The sequence below is a fragment of the Protopterus annectens genome, chromosome 8.part0 (assembly GCF_019279795.1).
Source record: "Protopterus annectens isolate FY-2018-M chromosome 8.part0, PAN1.0, whole genome shotgun sequence".
NCBI classification, from domain to species: Eukaryota; Metazoa; Chordata; order Ceratodontiformes; family Protopteridae; genus Protopterus; species Protopterus annectens.
In genome coordinates, this window is record NC_056741.1 from 1,370,110,989 (window position 1) to 1,370,128,662 (window position 17,674).

At 45.2% G+C, this 17,674-nt stretch overlaps 1 protein-coding gene across 6 annotated transcripts in view; it reads left to right on the top strand.

Annotated features, from left to right (window-relative positions):
• The window catches only part of CEP164 (centrosomal protein 164), a 1,424,585-nt gene that overhangs the window by 1,177,874 nt on the left and 229,037 nt on the right, over positions 1–17,674 (top strand). For all 6 annotated transcript variants that reach the window (XM_044080950.1, XM_044080952.1, XM_044080951.1 and 3 more), the window contains one exon: positions 11,986–12,324. In XM_044080950.1, the coding sequence (XP_043936885.1) occupies positions 11,986–12,324 (339 nt within the window). The remainder of the gene's footprint in view (positions 1–11,985; positions 12,325–17,674) is intronic.

The window sequence follows — 17,674 nt, forward strand, 5'->3', positions numbered from 1 at the left end:
TGCCACTGTCCAGCAGGGACACAAGTAGAATCCCGGGGTGTATTTTCTGTTCCCCATCCAGTTATCCAGGTTGCACTTAAAAAGGTTTAATGAGGCACTCTGCTTTACGTGAAGAGGGAGTCTATTTCACAAAAGGGGGAGTCTCTGGGACACAAATCTGTCCTGCCAGCAAGTCCTGTTGATGTCACAGACCAGGTTGAGGTCGTGCGTGTGGGTTACTCGAGTGGAGCTTGATTTAGGGATATGCAGCAGTCCCATCAGGTTGGGGTCTGTGATTGCTTTGTATGCCAGACAGAGGTCACCTCTGAGGAGTCTGTAGGAGACCGAGTAGAGGGACAGGGCTTTTAGCGTATCTGTGTAGGGTAGATGTTTGAGGCCCTGGATTCTCCACGTGAGGAACCTCTGTGGTCTCTCCAGCTTGTTACAGGTCTACTACTTCAGGTGCCTTCCCCTGTTTTGACTAGGTGGGTTCTATCAGTGAGCCAGTTTTCTACCCATCTAGTAACATATGGATTGATGCCTAGTTGAGAGAGTTTATTATACCTGAGTGGGGAATAGTATCAATGTCCTTGGCGAGGTCAAAGTAGACGATGTGCACCATCTTCCCCTCCTCTATGACCTCGATGACTGTCTCAAATAAGTCGACCAAATTTAACAGGCATGACCTACCCTTGACAAAACCAGACTGTGTGGGATCAAGTGTCTGGAGGTTGCCATTGTCCTTGTTAATGAAGTCCATGGTAATCCGCTCCATGGCCTTGCAGATCAGGCTAGTTAGGCTGATGGGTCTATAATTTCCAGGATCGGTGGATGATCCACCTTTGTGCAAAGGGATGACAGTAGCTGTCCTTCACTCGGCTGGGACGAAGCTCGGTACTCAGGCTTTGGTTGAATAGGGTGCCTAATGGTCCTGCAAGTTCCTGCCTGAGTTCATGTAAGATGTAGCCTGGGAAGTTATCGGGTCCACTGGATGCTGTATTTTTTGCCTTTGAGAGGGCAGTGATGACTTGCTCCCTAAAGATAAAGGGGGGCAGGTACTTGGGGATATCCTGTTTTACTGATGGAGGGGACAGAGGAGTGAAGTTTTCACTGAACCTGTCTGCCAGAAGGTTGGCTTTATCTACAGGGTTTGTGTATGTGGTGTCCTTGACCACCAGTTCCAAGCAGATCTGGGTTCTTCCCTTGAGATTACAGACATATGTGAAGAAAGTCTTATTATTGTCTTTAGTAGATCTGGCCAGTTTAGTCTCGAAGTTGAAGGATTTTACTACTGCTCTTATTTGCTTATTCAGGCTAAGGAGAGATTGCTTCCAATTAGATTCCTGTTCCTTCTTGGTCCTGGACAGCAATATTTTCCTTTTATTGTGGATTTTTTTTATTGTAGACATCCACCAGACAGGTTTACTCTTCCTTGAGGAGAATGATTTTGCCCTGTCTGGTATTTCTGATTCCATGCAGCTATATAAATGCCCATATAGTACTTTGGTGTAGGTCTGGACATATGTGCCAGTTCCTATGGAGAGGGAGGGGGCTGTGAAACAGCTGTTTATACCTTCCCTCAGGAGGTTGTAATCAGCTTTGGATGAGTTTTTTGTTTGACCCTAGCTATGGGGGGGGGGGGGGTCAGGTGAGATGGTAACTTCGAAAGTGACTGCTTTGTGGTCGGATCTTATCAGGGATGATGACACTGTAGGGATGCTGCAGTGGTTACTCATGTTGGTTAATACCAAGTCCAAGATATTTGGACTTGATTGCTGTAGTGAACCCAGCTGCTGCCAAACATCTGGTTAATGCTGGTCCCTCCCCTTCTGACAAGGGCTGGAAAGCTTTTGTTAGATTTGGGGAAGAGAGTGTATTCTTCTGCAACACTTATTTTTAGAATTCTCAGCTGTAAATCTCATATGTTAAAGTTTGTGCTTGCCTCCTTTGAGATCCTAAGGAGTATTATGGCATTTGTTTCTTCTTCTGAGGAAAAAAAACTTCTTTGTATAATATAATTCTTCTGAGTCTCAAATGGCTACCTATTGTTTAACATATCCTTATAATTCTACTGATGACACTTCCAGGGCTTCTGCCACTGGAACTGTTTTGAGGAGGTTTGATTGACTGTGTACTTAAAACCTTGTGGAAGATGTCAAAGCTGTAAATTCTGCTGTGTATTGAGAGTTAGGTATTGGCCGTTTGCTGCAGAGTTCCTTAAAAGTGTGATGAGAGAGAGAGCATAATTCTCTCATATTTTTCAGCCTTCCATCTCCAAATTTGCCAAGAGGTTTAATGCAACTTCTACTACCGTTTTCGAAAAGCAACATAAATTCAGCAAGCTGCTGATGAGCAAGCATTTAAAAAGAAATGGCAATGAGGTTCCAAAAAAGAAAGGAGGAACCCCCTAGATCAAAATACAGTGCAGTAAGTCTGAATGACTGTCTACAAAACTCCCCTCCCCATCCCACCCTGGCAAACCCTTTATCCTTTCAATAAGTGTGAATCTCCGTTTCTGTTTTTGCTAACAGTTCGTTTCAGACAGATAGGTTCTGAAAGTAATCCATTTTCAAATAATTCCCCCTTCCCCACCAGACTAAACACTTCTTTTCCCTCCTGTCATTCAGCATATTCTGTTTTAGAGGGTGATAGAAGCTGTCCCTCATGACCACATTTCTAAACAGATCATTTAGAATGCATGATATTCATGCCCTGAAAAAGTTGCTTTTTGGTAGCTGTCCCCTTGACAAGGGAATTTTGGAGATACAAATTTTTATGCACTTGTATATTTCTTGATATGGTATAACTGAGGACAAATCTTCAGTTTCAAAATTTATGCACTTGTATATTTCTTGATATGGTATAACTGAGGACAAATCTTCAGTTTCTCCATAGGATGGTTCCATAGCTTTCATTTTCATCAGTTCATCCACACCTTTTGTTCTCCCAGTGGCTTGGAATGGGAAAGTATAATCGGAAGTTGTTAATCTTCCTATTCATCACTGATGGATTTGGTTCCGAGCCCTCGGCACCGAGTTGGCCTTATACCAAGCTTGCATGCACCAAAAACTCTCGAGCTAAGCTGCTACCCACAATGCCCTTCACTCAATTACCTCAGATCTTGTTTGCCGCGCAGCCATATAGCAGCTTTTCACTGAGCTCTCCAGCTAAGTGTTATATGTTTTCTAGATTTTACACGTTTTTGTGGATGTTTTCTTGTTAGTTTGCTAATTTCTTGTATCTTTACTCACTCAGCTCTACCCACAGGTATTTCTTTTCATACCATTTTGGTATTGGCCCTTCTACCCTTGTGGTATTCCCACTACCATTGTTGGTATTTCCCTCTTTCCTTTTCTTCACTTTCTTCTATTTTTGTGTGCGTGTGAGTGTCTCCTATTATGCTGAGAAGAAAGGGACTACAGGGTTTAAACACTGCTCTTTTTGCAGTGATAAACTCCCGAATAGTGACCTTCATGAAGAGTGTGTGTATTGTTTGGGGGTTCCACATTTATCAGCGAAACCTCCATGTGATATTTGTGCCAGCTTCAGTCAGCGGACAGTGAATGAGCGGCAAAATAAATTGATCCTAAGAGCCTACTTCCTTCGCCTTTTTCAGAGGCTATTTCTGCGTTGAAGGTCTCATCCCCTCCATCTGTGGACAAGAAACGTCCTTACTCAGACCACTCTTCACCAGCCGGTGATAGGGGCAAAAGCCATAAGCACAAGGCACATAAGACTTCCACTTAGCACAGTACTGCCTCCTCGGTTCCGAGTTTGGCTCCAGTGATTCATACCGAGGTAGCCTCGTTGGCACCTGCCCCAGCTCCGACGACTACAGCGCCAACTACAACCTTGGTTCCGACCAGTTTGTCTGTCTCCATCTTGGCACCGACGTCCCCCATCTCTGTCATGATGTCAGTTCCGACAACAACTTCGGAGCCATTATTGACTTCCATCCCAGCTGTGACCTCGGCTCCGAGCTCGTTCTTAGCTCCTATCATTCCCTTGTTGCCGGTTTCCAAACTGGAATCGTCGGTGCCATTCTTTAATTCACCACAGACCCAGTACACCCCGTCTGTGGATCCATTTGCTGGACAGGCCTTCAGCCCCTTTTTGGACCGGCCTGATTCCCCCTCAGGGGCATTGGTAAGGTCCACCTGGAGCCTTTCAGAATTGGATGTGGTGCACCTTTTTGATCAGCTGCTGACCACCAGGGGAATACAAATTTTCCTAGACCCCATCCCACTCGAGGCTTTGGGTCTATTACACCAGAGACCCCTACATACTCTCCTCCCTTGGATCCCTTGTTTCAGAGGCTCATATTTCCAACATCTGCAAAAGGACCCCCCTTCCTCAGCGCCAACAACGACCGTGTCTGAGACTCCGAGGCCCCTTTGGGTGTCAGTTCCATCAGAACCTACCCTTCCTCAATCTCATGCTTGGGGGGGGTGGAACCCTCGTTTCCAGCCACGGTTCCGTTGTGTTGCCGGTTCCATCTTCGGGACTGAGGATGACTCCTGCCCAGGTTTTGCTTGAGGCTTCATCCTCGGGAGCGGACCGCATGGAGCTGGGTGTGGCCCTGGTTCCGAAATTGTCTCCTTCGGTTCTGGGCTCCCATTCCTCTTCAGGTGGGCCTGCTTTCCGGGTGATGGAGAGGGTGCTCGCTTCGAGCAATCCTCCTACATTGGACATCCCACCAGTTCCCTCTGAGCCGCAGCTGTCAAAGGCCACCCACCCAGGACTCCGAGAGTGCAAGGCCCAGGAAACCCCTGTTCAGGTATTTCCTTTTCTGAGTCTTCTTCAGATGCTCCCACCGAAGAACCCCCTCTGAAATGGGCGTGTAAGAGGAAACACACAGACTCCCCAGAGGAGTCCCTCATGGAAGATACAGACTACGATGATGGGGGAAGGATCTCCACGGTCACCCCCTGACGATGTCTCATTTGGAGACATCCTGAAAATCTTGAAGCAGAGGGGTGACTGGAAGTCCTCCATTCCTTCCTCGGAGGAATCCATATTCCTGCAGGCCTTCCACTGTCGGCCCTCTACTTCTTGGTTGACCCCCCCCTGCTGATGAGTTGGTCAAGCGGACATGGAAGAACCCTGATTCCGTTGAGGCCATCCCCAGGAGATCAGATAAGATACTCTCCCCTCCAGAGGATCAGGCCCATTGGTCGAGATGTTTACCAGTAGAGGCTATGGTGGTGGCTGGCAGCCATGAAAAAGGACCTTGCGGAGGAAAGTCCTGCTGTTCACCCACCCAACAGAGAGTCCCGGGTGGTGGACAGGTTAGGGAAGCGAGTTTTTGCATCAGCGACCTTTGACATCAGGTCTCTGAACTTTCTGGCACATTTTACGAGGCACCAGAGAGCTCTCATCTCTGAGCTCTCTGGAACCCTTGCGGGTCAAGTTTCAGATGGGGCACGTGATAATGTTGCTTCCCAACTTGCCACCCTGTAGTCAATCTCCAATTCGTCCATGAGATTGCTGTCCCACAACCGAAGGAGCAGCTAGAGCTGCGGGTGCAGGCGTAATTATGAGATGCCACACCTGGATGCGCATTTGTGACCTCGCGGACTCCTTCAAGTCTTCCTTTTTAAATGCCTCTATCGAACCATCAGCTCTGTTCGGTGCTAAGGTCAAGGATACATTAGCCAGGTGCGAACAGGATGGGAAGACCTTGTCTGCCGTGGGTCTACATTTTTCCATACCTCAGCGTTCCTTCTCCAGGAACCAGAGGAGAGGAAAGATATGTGGCACAAGAAGTCTCAAGGTCCTTTCCATGATGCACGTGGTGAGAACTCCCCCAGAGGCAGAGGGGGTTACAATAATGGAAGACGTCCCTTTCGGGGCAGAGGGAGTCCTCAGAATCAGAACTCCAGAGATTCTTTCTCGGGAAGACCATATCAGCGCTCCTGAAGCACTGCCAGATTGCTTTCCTCTGGAAGCAGTCGGGGCGCATTTCTCTCTGCACCAACCTGCCTGGCTCTCCATTACAAATGATCAGTGGGTGCAGAGAATAATTTCCAGAGGCTGTCACATTCGCCTAATTTCTTATCCAAGACCTCTGAAATCCCTTCCTGATTTTCAGTCATAGGGAGGAGGCAGCTTCCGAAATACGAAAGCTATGTCAAAAACGAGTCATCCAACAGGTCCCCCCAGACCAGTGCGGATCAGGGTTTTACTCAAGATTCTTTTTAGTGCCAAAGAAGACCAGGGACTAGAGGCCCATTTTACATCTCAGCCAGCTAAACAAATCAGTGGTTCAGACCAAGTTCCGCATGGTCATGATTCAATCCATCCTCCCCTTTCTGCAGGAGGGTGTGTGGATGTGCTTGTTAGATCTCTGGATGCATATTTCCACATCAAAATGGGCAAGCGCTCCAGGAGTCTCCTTCGCTTCCAGCTGGGAGCCAATCTCTACCAATACAGAGCTCTGCAATTCGGTCTCTCGACGGCCCCCAGAATGTTCACGAAATGCCTAGCAGTGGTCACAGCTCATCTGAGACTTCAAGGATTCCAGGTGTTTCTGTATTTAGACAATTGGCTCCTCCATGCCCCCACCAAGCACCTTCTGGTCAGGGCTCTCCGCTACACTCTATTTCTAGTGGAGTCGCTGGGCATCACCATCCACTGGGAAAAATCCAACCTTCAGCTCTCACAACAATTGGAATTTATAGGGGCAGTATTCAACACTCAATCAAGTCTGGTCTTTTTCCCCCTCACAGGCTTCAGAGATTAAGGGCGCAAGTTCAAGTGATACTCTGCCGAAGAAAGGTGTCTGCAAGGGAAGTTCTTCAGGCTCTGGGGTCTATGGCAGCAGCCATCCCAATTGTTCCCCTAGTCAGATTACACATGAGACTACTACAGTGGCTTCTTCTGTCCCAGTGGATATCCAATCTTCATCCTTTGAGCTCACAGATTCTTGTCACCAACACCTGCAAACAAGATCTCCTCTGGTGGATAAGTACAGATGACAATCTTTGGTGTCGCCCCTTCCAGGCTCCCCAACCCAGCGCCATGATGACCATGGACGCTTCCCTGATAGGGTGGGGGGGCCACTTCCAGGGAAAGTCAGTCCAAGGCACGTGGTCCAGCATAGAGGTCAACTTGCATATCAATGTCTTGCAGTTAAGAGCGGTGCTATTGGCGTTGCAAGCATTCCACCCATTCCTTCCATATGGAACGATTGCTATCCAGTCGGACATGTCCGTTGTCTGGTACATAAACAAACAGGGAGGGACCAGATCCTACCCCCGATATCGTAAAGCCATGAGAATCTGGCATTGGGCGATAGCTTCCAACCCCTTTCTGATCGCAACTCATATCCCGGGGAGCTCCGACGTGATTGCGGACAGGCTAAGCAGATGCATCCTCCGTCCTCACGAGTGGTCTCTCAATCCGAGTGTGACAGCAGAAATCTTCAGCTGTTGGGGCCAGCCATGCTGCGATCTTTTCACCTCCCCCTAAAACACAAAATGCAGCAGCTACTTTACCCTCTTTCCCTCTCACGGGAGTCACTGAGAGACACTTTGATTTACGATTGGCCCGCAGGTCTCCTTTATGATTATCCTCCGATTCCTTTGATCCCCCTTTTTGTAAGGAAAGGTATTCGGTTGAGAAGCAAAGTGATCCTCTTTGCCCTGTTCTGGCCTCGTCAAGTGTGGTTTCCCTTCCTCCAACCTCCTCTGTTACAACCTCCTTGGATCCTAGACACTCGTCAAGACCTCATATCTCACCCACAAGGGCTGACTCCACTGAATCTGTCCACTCTCAATCTGATGGCTTGGTTTCTCAACTTCCGTTAGTTGCCAGGCAGGAAACCCTCTCCTCATCTGTCCGTGATATTATCCTGGCCTCCCATAAACCATCCACCAGAAGACTTTACAGGGACAAATGGAAAAGATTCTCTATCTGGTCACATAATCGGAAGCTAGATCCGTACTCAGCTCCTGTAGCTACTACTCTTCATTGTCTTGCTGAGTTGTTCGACAATGGTGCATCAGCTTCCACCATTCGAGTCCATTTAGCAGCTATTTCCAACTTCCATAATGGTTCAGATGGAGTCCCGCTTATTTCCACTCGACTTTGCAATACCTTCCTCAAGGGAATTTTCCACAGCAGACCTTCCATCAGGCAACTGGTGGAGGCATGGAATCTCTCCCGGGTTCTTCAGTCTCTCTCTCTACCCCCTTTTGAGTCTGCTGCGACATGTGATCTAAAATTCCTGTCATGGAAATCCTTATTTCTGGTGGCTTTCACTTCAGCAGGCAAATATCTGAGTTGCAAGCCTTATGTATCAAGAGCCCTTATCTGATCTTCCATAAGGACAGAGTATCACTTTGTACTAACCCATCCTTTCTCCCCAAGGTGGTTTCCAACTTTTCTATTAACCAGTCAATTGAGCTCCCTGTATTTTTTCCAAATTATTAAAAAAAGGGAGAATACTGCCTACATTCATTGGATGTTCATAGACAAGAACGTTTCTGCCTTGACAGAACTAAGTCCTTTTGCAAGTCGGACTAACTTTTCATTTCCTTTTCTGGCCCCAGAATGGGATGTGCAGTATCTAAAGTTACTTTGTCAAAATGGCTCAGGGATTGCATTAGCTTCTCATATTCGCTTACGAATGAATCTAAGCTTGTCAAATCAAAGCTCACTCACCTAGGGCTATTGCAGCATCGGTTGCCTTCCACTCTAGTGCCTCTATGGATGACATCTGTGCAGCAACCATTTGAGCTAAACCCCATACTTTCATCAAGCATTACAAATTGGATCTGATCTCCAGGGGTAGAGCGACCTTTGGCTCAATGGTTCTCAGAAATGTTCTTCCATAAGGGCCACCCAGGTTCTCCAAGTAGCTTGTGATTCAGTCCCATCAGTGATGAATAGGAAGAAGATTAATAACTTCAGATAAAAAAGTTATGTCTTACCATAACGTTCCATCTGGGTTGTTGATCTTCTTCCAGTCATCACACCCTCCCACTGACCCCTGCTAAAGGCTCCTGGCGGATCTTCTGGGTCTTTGTGGTGTTTCAGGGTTTCTGCTCAGAGATGGCCTCTGACTTTCTGTTTTCTCCTATATGTTGCATGCAAACTCGATCTGAAGTAACTGATTGAAGGGCATTGTGGGTAGCAGCTTAGCTCGAGAGTTTTTAGTGCATGCAAGCTTGGTATAAGGCCGACTCAGTTCCGAGGGCACGGAACCGAACCCATCAGTGATGACTGGAAGAAGATCAACAACTCAGATGGAACGTTATGGTAAGACATAACTTCTTTTTCTCTACGCACTTGACATTCATTAGCAGTTGTGGGTTTTACTTCTGTAGGGTTCATTAGCATAGAAAGACAGCAGTTATTTGATCACCATTCAGGAGCTTATTACCTTAGATAGCAAAATTGTTTCTTGGTCATTTTTTGTCAGGTTGTTTTTCTTTGATATATTCTTGACTTTCTTATCTCAATGAGTTGTGGACCTGATGAGTATATCTGCCATATGGTGGATCCAGCCAGAAAAATCAGCTTCAACAGAGCTTTACCTCCTTCCATTCTCACCTGATGCAGTTGTCCTTCCCTGTAGCTCTCAGTGCACTACCCCAGTAAACAAATTTAAATAAATAAATAAATGTGCCACCTAAGCAACTAGATGCGACCTCCAGAACTTGACTAAGTTGGTTTAGTTTGTAGTTTTTTTCACTGCTTTCTGTCAGATTTGACTCTCTCTCTCTCTCTCTCTCTCTATATATATATATATATATATATATATATAAAGACTTTTTTTCCTTTTCTCCTGACTAAGCACATTAGTTTAGTCCACATTATTGGCATTATGAAAATTGTGTGTCTTATTATTTTCAAGATTGTGATTCTGTTTTTGTTTAGTGATTGTTATTGCTGCTGTAATTGTAGTTAGTAGTTGTTGCTGGAGTCCTTTCTTTCTTGTTTTTTTTTTTTTTATTCCCAGGATGGACAAGGCTTCAGGATTAAAAAAACCTGCCACAGCCACAAATTTTCACCCCTGGATACCCATGAGTTATGCATGCTGTGCCTGGGTCCGAAACATCTTGTAGCCTCCTATGATATGTCTAGGAACTTTAGGTCCTCTTCCTGATAGTAGCATAAAAATATGTTGATATTAAAAGCTTTGCTTCCTTCTTCTCAGGGCAAATAAGACAACTAAGAGTCAGAAAAAAGGGATAAGGACAAGGATAAGAATGTAGACTAGAAGATACCTTGTCAGGACCTCACCCCCAATAGGGAAGCTTCAGAATTGATGATAGAGAGAGAGTAGGTTACTGAACAGATATAGAAAGAAGGTGCATGTTTCTGCTACCCTTCCTTTAGTGGTCCGAACTTTATGGCCCACATCTTGAAATATCAAGAACATGTTTTCCAGAAGTTTGTGGGAGTGTACTGGATGAAGTCAGTAAGAGGTCACTTTAGAATCAGTTCCAGATTTGTATTTCAGAAAATACGCCCTGAATTTTGGCTATGATACTGGGGATGCAACATTGAAGACTGAATCTACAATGTCTGTGTTAAAAAGACAATGCTGCCTGAGGACTTTGTTCCTGTCTGAAAAGGTAAAAGTATGGCTCTTTAATTGCTTATTGCACAGAGAACTGCACTTTTGACCCAAAGCACACACTGTGTTCAAAAATTGGCACTTGCCAAGCAAAATTCTTTCCAGATGCATTATCATCTACATTATCCTTTGCCATCAGTTGGCAAGTGGTCTTCTGAAAAATTCTTCTGTCAAAGTCCTTCTGTGGTGTGGCTACTTCCACTGGTTGCCTGGAATCTCTCCTTTAATAATATTTATATTGACCATTTTAGCTGTCAGTTAACACATTCACTGTGCATTCCTACTTGGTCTCTGACTCTTGCAGCTGTGCATCCCTGTTTGCTTAAGTTCTTCAGGACTCAGCCTTCTAGTCTTTTATCATTAACCCACATCTGGCTGTTAGTAACCTGGGATTTTTATTGACTGGGATCCAACCCAGATGTAGATTCACAGTAGAGAGGTCACAATGGTATGCTAATATGAAGTTAAGGACTATGGTGGGACAGTCCTCTTTGGGTCACAGGTACAATCTCCTCGTGCTTGGATACATCTTTGTCATACAACTGCAGTTGGATTTCCTGTTAAGGGGTCAAATCTTGGTGATTTTATTTTTCTTGATTTTCAGGTAATGCACTAACTCTTGGGTTGGGACTAATCTGCAAGCTCAATAATTAGGTGCACTCTCCTAGTTGTGTCAGCTTCAAACATTTGCATCCCATGCTTGGGAGCTGACAAGAAAAAAATGGTGAACTGGAGTGGAAGAGAATAAACACAATCAAACCCACCAATTAGGGTCCCTTGGTAGATCAGTTATTGTGATAGCAAAATGTGTGTTATAGGCAGTAGCATTTTAAAATATAAGAACAAGAGGAATCCTTACTTACAAATGTTGCAGCAGTGCATTTTTTATTTTGTTTTTGTAATCTTCTGATTATATAGTATAACCATAAACTTTATACATATGTATGCTCTGAAAGAGTTCCACTAATAGAATACTTGTTCAACTCTATCTCCTGAACCTTTCATAACCAAAAAGAAAGGCAGTTTCCATAGAGTATAAACATACTGCTTTAATCCTCTAAGACGTGTAACTTAGCCATAAATTGTAAGACCAGGTGGATAATGCCCTCCTTATCTGCTGCAGTTCTCTGTAGTTCTCTGTTTCATTCACTGATATGTCTGTGTCCCTGTCTTGATTGTATCATGAAGTTCTTTTTTGGTTTTGTAAGGAATTCTACAATTGGACATTTAAGAAATAATTTCAGATCACATTTTGTTGACTCTGTCTTTAAATAATGTTTGCTGACACTTGAGTCCTTGAAATACACCTACGGAAGTTAATATTCTGTGTGCTTTGGTTATGATGATATTGCAGTCTGCTGCTTGTGTCACGATTTTTTTTGATAATTTTTTTTTTCTTTCACCATTTTGCCTCTGTACAGTTGACCTGAAGTATGAACTGCCTCTGACACAGCCAGCTAAAGCTCATTACTTGACCGAGTCTCTGCAGCGAATTACCAGTGAGTTAAATAATGTCCTTACTGTATTAGGAACAATGGGTGGGCAGCCTTCACCAGCAGTCTTCAATACATCTCCTTCAGTTAGTAACAGCATTCCTCTTCCTCCATATTCATCTCTGGCACGATCTCATACTCCATCAGCGACTGCTCCACTTCCAAATCAATGGGCCTGGAGTCCAGGAAAGAACCTGAATTTCACTGCTTCTGCCTCTCAGTCTGTTGATGATATACTAATGGAAAAGTGGCACAAGTACTTCCCAGGTAAGTTGTTGTGGTACATGTTTTCTTTTCTTGTATGACAAGTCAAAGAAAAAAAAATCTTGTTAATAGCCCCCATGCAGAAGTCTGATTCCCACAGTGTAGAGTCATCAAGTAATAAACTGATATCAAGGAGGAGGAAATTTGCATTTGTAGATGTTCATCTTGTTACCCTGCTGCAGTCATCACACTTGGGTTATCCTGTCGTCAGGCGGTCCCACAGTCGGCATGAATTCCAAAGTCTTGGTCCGGAGTTGGTTGCTGTCACTTCCTCCCTGACGTCAGTGCACCAGGGGTATATAAGAGGCATCCGATGTCATTTTCTTCAGTCTTTCTTGCCGTGCGGTGCCCGAAACAGAAGCAGTTCGCAAGTGCCGGTTGGCCGACACCTGAGATTTTCGAATCGAATTTCAGTCCGAAGTCTTCAAAGCTAAGTACCCCGTTGGGGAACCTTTTCTTGCCTCAGTCCGATGTCAGAAAAATTTAACAATTGTATTTCTTGTGGGAAGCAAATACCTCATAAGGATTTTCATTCTTATTGTATACCTTGCCTAGGCCCAGACCACGACGTCACTGGTTGTCGGTTTTGTGCTAGGTTCAATAAGCGAACTATAAAGCGACGCTTTGATTTCGCATGACACTACTTTGGTAGGAAATTTAATTACACTATGCGATCGGAACAACCGACTACCGGCGTGCATAAAAAACGCAAAGATAAAGACAGGCAGCCTAAATCCAAGGCAGACTCCGAGGCCTTGGCTGGGCTGGTCACCGGTTCTCTAGTTTTCAGTGAGGTGCCTACGCAGCCCCTGGCGACCGCAGAATTGGAACCCCAGACCGCTTCGGATTCTCAAGCAGAGAGTTCTAGGCCGACGCAGCCATTTTCTTTAGGCCCTACCGACAACATTGCAGAAGGAGAAGCCGGTGCTCTGGAAACACCTTCGGTTACAGAAGGTGTCTTCAGACCGACTACTCTCACAATAAAATCTTATGCTAAGCTTAAGACTCCTCTTAAAGCAAAAAAGACTGCACTTCAGTCTCCAGTTCAAGGCCCCATACCTAAGAAACAGATGCTTAAAATGTCTGAAGATTTGATTTCTTTAATCAGGGGTTCCCAACCCCCCCAGACAAAAGGCCTAGACAAGAGGAGGATTATGCCTCCTCTGATCACGTGTCTATTTCCTCAGGCTCCTCTGAGGAACAGGATTACTCCTTTCCCCCTTTTGAAGATTCTGATGCTGAAGATTCCATTCCCTCAGCTTCTCCCCCTGAAGACTATTTCTTTGGGGAAACCTTACATACCATGAGGGAACATTTCCACTGGGAAGGTCAGGACTACTCCGACTCAAAGAAAAGGCTCCGAGAGTTTCTTTTACTCCCCCAGCACAGACCCCTTGCTATCCCTCCAGTTTTAGACATTGTGGATGATGTTTACTTAGAATCTAGTCTAAATCCAGATTCTCTGCCTCCTGCTCCAGCCAAACCATATAGATATTATAGAGTGCCTGACTCACACAAATTCCTTTACAAAAGCCCTGTTGCTGACCCAGAGACAATCTCCCAGGGTCCCAAAGGGACTAAGGCTTCTATGGCTAAAAATCCTGTACCCTGTGAAAGGGACTCCAGAGCACTAGATAGGTGGGGGAAGAAGGTTTACACCTCAGCTACTCTAGCTATGAGAGCACTAAATTGTCAATTTCACATGCTGAAATACCAGCAATTCCTAATGTCTCGAATAAAACAAAAGATGAGCACGCACCCTCAACAGTCTGAATTCAAGGAAATGCAGGATCTGTTGCATGCAGCTGAACAGGTGGGCAAACATACTTTACAATGTGGATTTGATTCCTTGGAAGCTTCTTGTAGAGCAGCTGTTATTGGGTCTGTTATACGTAGGCATGCTTGGGTAAAGGAACAAACTCTGCCTGATCATGTTAAAGCAAAGTTATTGGATGCACCCTTACAGCATGATGTCTTATTTGGGGTTAAAGCAGAAGAGGTTTTAAAGAAAATGGAGGATAAGGCAAAATCTACGCAGACGGTCAAAGATTTCTTACAGGTACAACCCCCACGCTTCAGCAGAAATTAGCCAACAAAAAATTGGTCCTTTCCAGCTTCTGACAGACCACAGAGGGGTAAATACAGACGCCCAAGGGGCAGAGGACAAGCACAAATCCCTTACAGACCTCGCCAATGGGGCACTGCAACACAGAAGGGAGGAGAAGACTGGTCCCAAACTACTAGAAGACAAACACAATGACTTAAACCTCAAACTGCCAAGCAAAACTCTCTTGGCAGCTCCCTTGGGAGGAAAATTAGCATTTTTTTCAGACAACTGGCGCATCGTCACAAAGGACAAATGGGTCCTAGACATTATCTCACAAGGATACAGATTCCATTTCCACACCTTGCCAAGGATAAAAGGAATGCCAAACCTGCCACAAAATCAATGGGCAGAGGCAGAAAAACAAATTACAGCTCTCATGGACATGAGAGCCATTGAAGTGGTACCTACACAGGAGCAAGGCCAAGGATTTTACTCAAGGCTCTTTCTAGTCCCCAGAAAGGACAATGCTTGGAGACCCATTCAGGACCTTTCAATTCTAAACACCTTCTTGCAAGTACCCAAATTCAAGATGCTAACACTACAGCAGCTTCTTCACATGTTGGGCAAGAAAGCTTGGCTAGTAACATTGGACAAAAAAGGAGGCATATCTGCATGTCCCTATCAGACAAAATTGCAGAAGATACCTCCGTTTCATTGCAGGTTCAACCCATTACCAATTCTCTGCACTGCCCTTTGGCTTATCTACTGCGCCCAGGGTCTTCACAAAATGCCTGGCACCAGTAATTGCATACTGCAGACAAAGAGGAATTCAAATATACTCATACCTGGACGACTGCCTCATCCAAGCAGAAAGCAAGGACATTCTCTTACAACATCTGACTTTTGTAAAACACCTTCTAAGTTGCCTAGGGTACACAGTAAATGAAAAGAAATCAAAACTAGTGCCCTCACAAAATATGACATTCCTGGGTGCCAGCTTGAATACAATGGCCCAGATGGCTTATCTGACACCAGACAAACAACTACAACTAACACAATACTTCAAAATAATGGCAACAAAGACCCAACTCCCTGCAAGAAAAATTCTGCAGGCCTTGGGCTTCATGGCATCTTGCATACTACTAATACCATTTGCAAAACTGCATATGAGGAAATTACAATGGTACCTGAAAAGCGTATGGACTCAACACAGCCACAGCTTGGAAACAACAATACCTCTCATTCCCTGCCTGCAACAGGAGTTTCTATGGTGGTCACAGGCATGTCACCTCAACAAGGGTCAGCCTTTCACCTTACCCCCAGCCAGGCAAACTATGACAACATATGCATCGGACTATGCCTGGGGGGCACACATGGCAGGACGGTGTGTTCAAGGCATATGGACTGCAGATCAAAGGAATCTGCACATCAATCAAAAAGAAATGCTAGCTGTATAGAATGCTCTGACAGCCTTCAAGGACCTCTTACATCCAGGACAGCTTATAATAAGGACAGACAACACCACAGTAATGTGGTACATAAACAAACAAGGGGGTACACACTCCTACCCTCTATGCAGGCAAACAATGACCTTGTGGAACACAGCACTGGCTTACCAAGTTCAATTACAAGCTCAATTCCTGCCAGGAAAAAAGAACACATTGGCAGACGACCTAAGCAGAAACATCATGGATCCCCACGAGTGGAAACTGGATCCAGAAGTATTTGTAATGATAACTCAAAAATGGGGGCGCCCAGACATAGACCTGTTTGCCACCTCCCAAAACTATCAGCTATCAAAATTTTGCACAAGGACATTTCACCATCAAGCTTGGAAAGTGGACTCACTCTCATTCAGTTGGAAAATGCTGACAGTATATGCCTTTCCTCCATTGCCCCTTCTCACAAAGGTGCTGCTGAAAGTCAGGATGGAGAGACCCCGAATGATACTCATTGCCCCAGACTGGCCACGCCAGCACTGGTACCCACTACTAAGGAACATGGCCCAGGGCCCACCATGGATTTTACCATAAATTCCTCATCTGCTCACACAGCAAGGCAGTCAGATTCTACACAGCCAGCTCAAAACCTTAAATTTGGCTGCATGGCAAATCACCTAAGCAACCAGCCAGTTCCTCTTTCACAAGCTGTTATGGATGTCATTCTGGAGGCCAGGAGGCCCAGCACCAGGAAAGCCTATTCAGACAAATGGAAAAGATTTTGCGCCTGGAACCAAGCTAAAGGCCAAAATACCCTTCAGCCGGACATACCTCAGATTCTACAATATTTAACTGAGATGTTACACAAAGGACTTTCTTTTTCATCTATTAAAATCCATGTCTCAGCTATTTCAGCTCACTACAACACGGATCCTCCCTTATTTTCACATCCACTTCTAAGGCAGTATCTCAGAGGGGCCAAAAACATTAGGCCTCCCAGGAGAGTGCCAACACCAACTTGGGACCTCAGTTTTGTTCTGGGAAAACGTACGCTGCAACCTTTTGAGCCAGCTTTCTCAGCTGACTTAAAGTTTATATCATGGAAGACTGCCCTGCTGCTAGCAATTACTTCAGCCAGAAGAGTCTCAGAGCTACAGGCACTAATGGCAGTAGAGCCTTTCCTCATTTTTCATCAAGACAGAGTTTCTCTATGAACTAACCCCTCCTTTATGCCAAAGGTGGTATCCAGTGTGGCTCTAAATCAAACCATCCATTTACCCACCTTCTTTCCAAATCCACAGAACAAAGGAGAAAGACTTCTGCATTCCTTGGACATTCACAGGCAACTACGTTACTACTTGGATAAAACTAAGATTTTCAGAAAATCTGACCAACTTTTTGTATCCTATGCTACAGCATCACAAGGAAAGGCTATCTCAAAACAGACCATTTCCAAATGGACAGGACATTGCATATGTTTTTGCTACACCCATCATGGAAAACCAGTTCCTGCTAGCATAAGGCCCCACTCCACCTGGGCAGCAGCTACATCTACAGCCTTCCTCAGGGGGGTGCCAACCAAGGATATTCTGGAAGCTGCAACTTGGAGTTCAGTACACACCTTCACCAAGCACTATCACTTACCACTTTACTCTAAGACTAGAGCTGGTTTCGCCACTGCAATTTTGTAGGGCCTTCTAGCCTCCTCTAACCCTGTTTGACTCCACCTCCCATCCTTAGCTTTGGGATTCTACCCGTGTGTGATGACTGCAGCAGGGTAACACGATGAACATAGTACAGTTTTGTACCTACCATAAATGTAGATGTTCGAGTGTATACCCTGCTGCAGTCCAGGTTACCCTCCCTC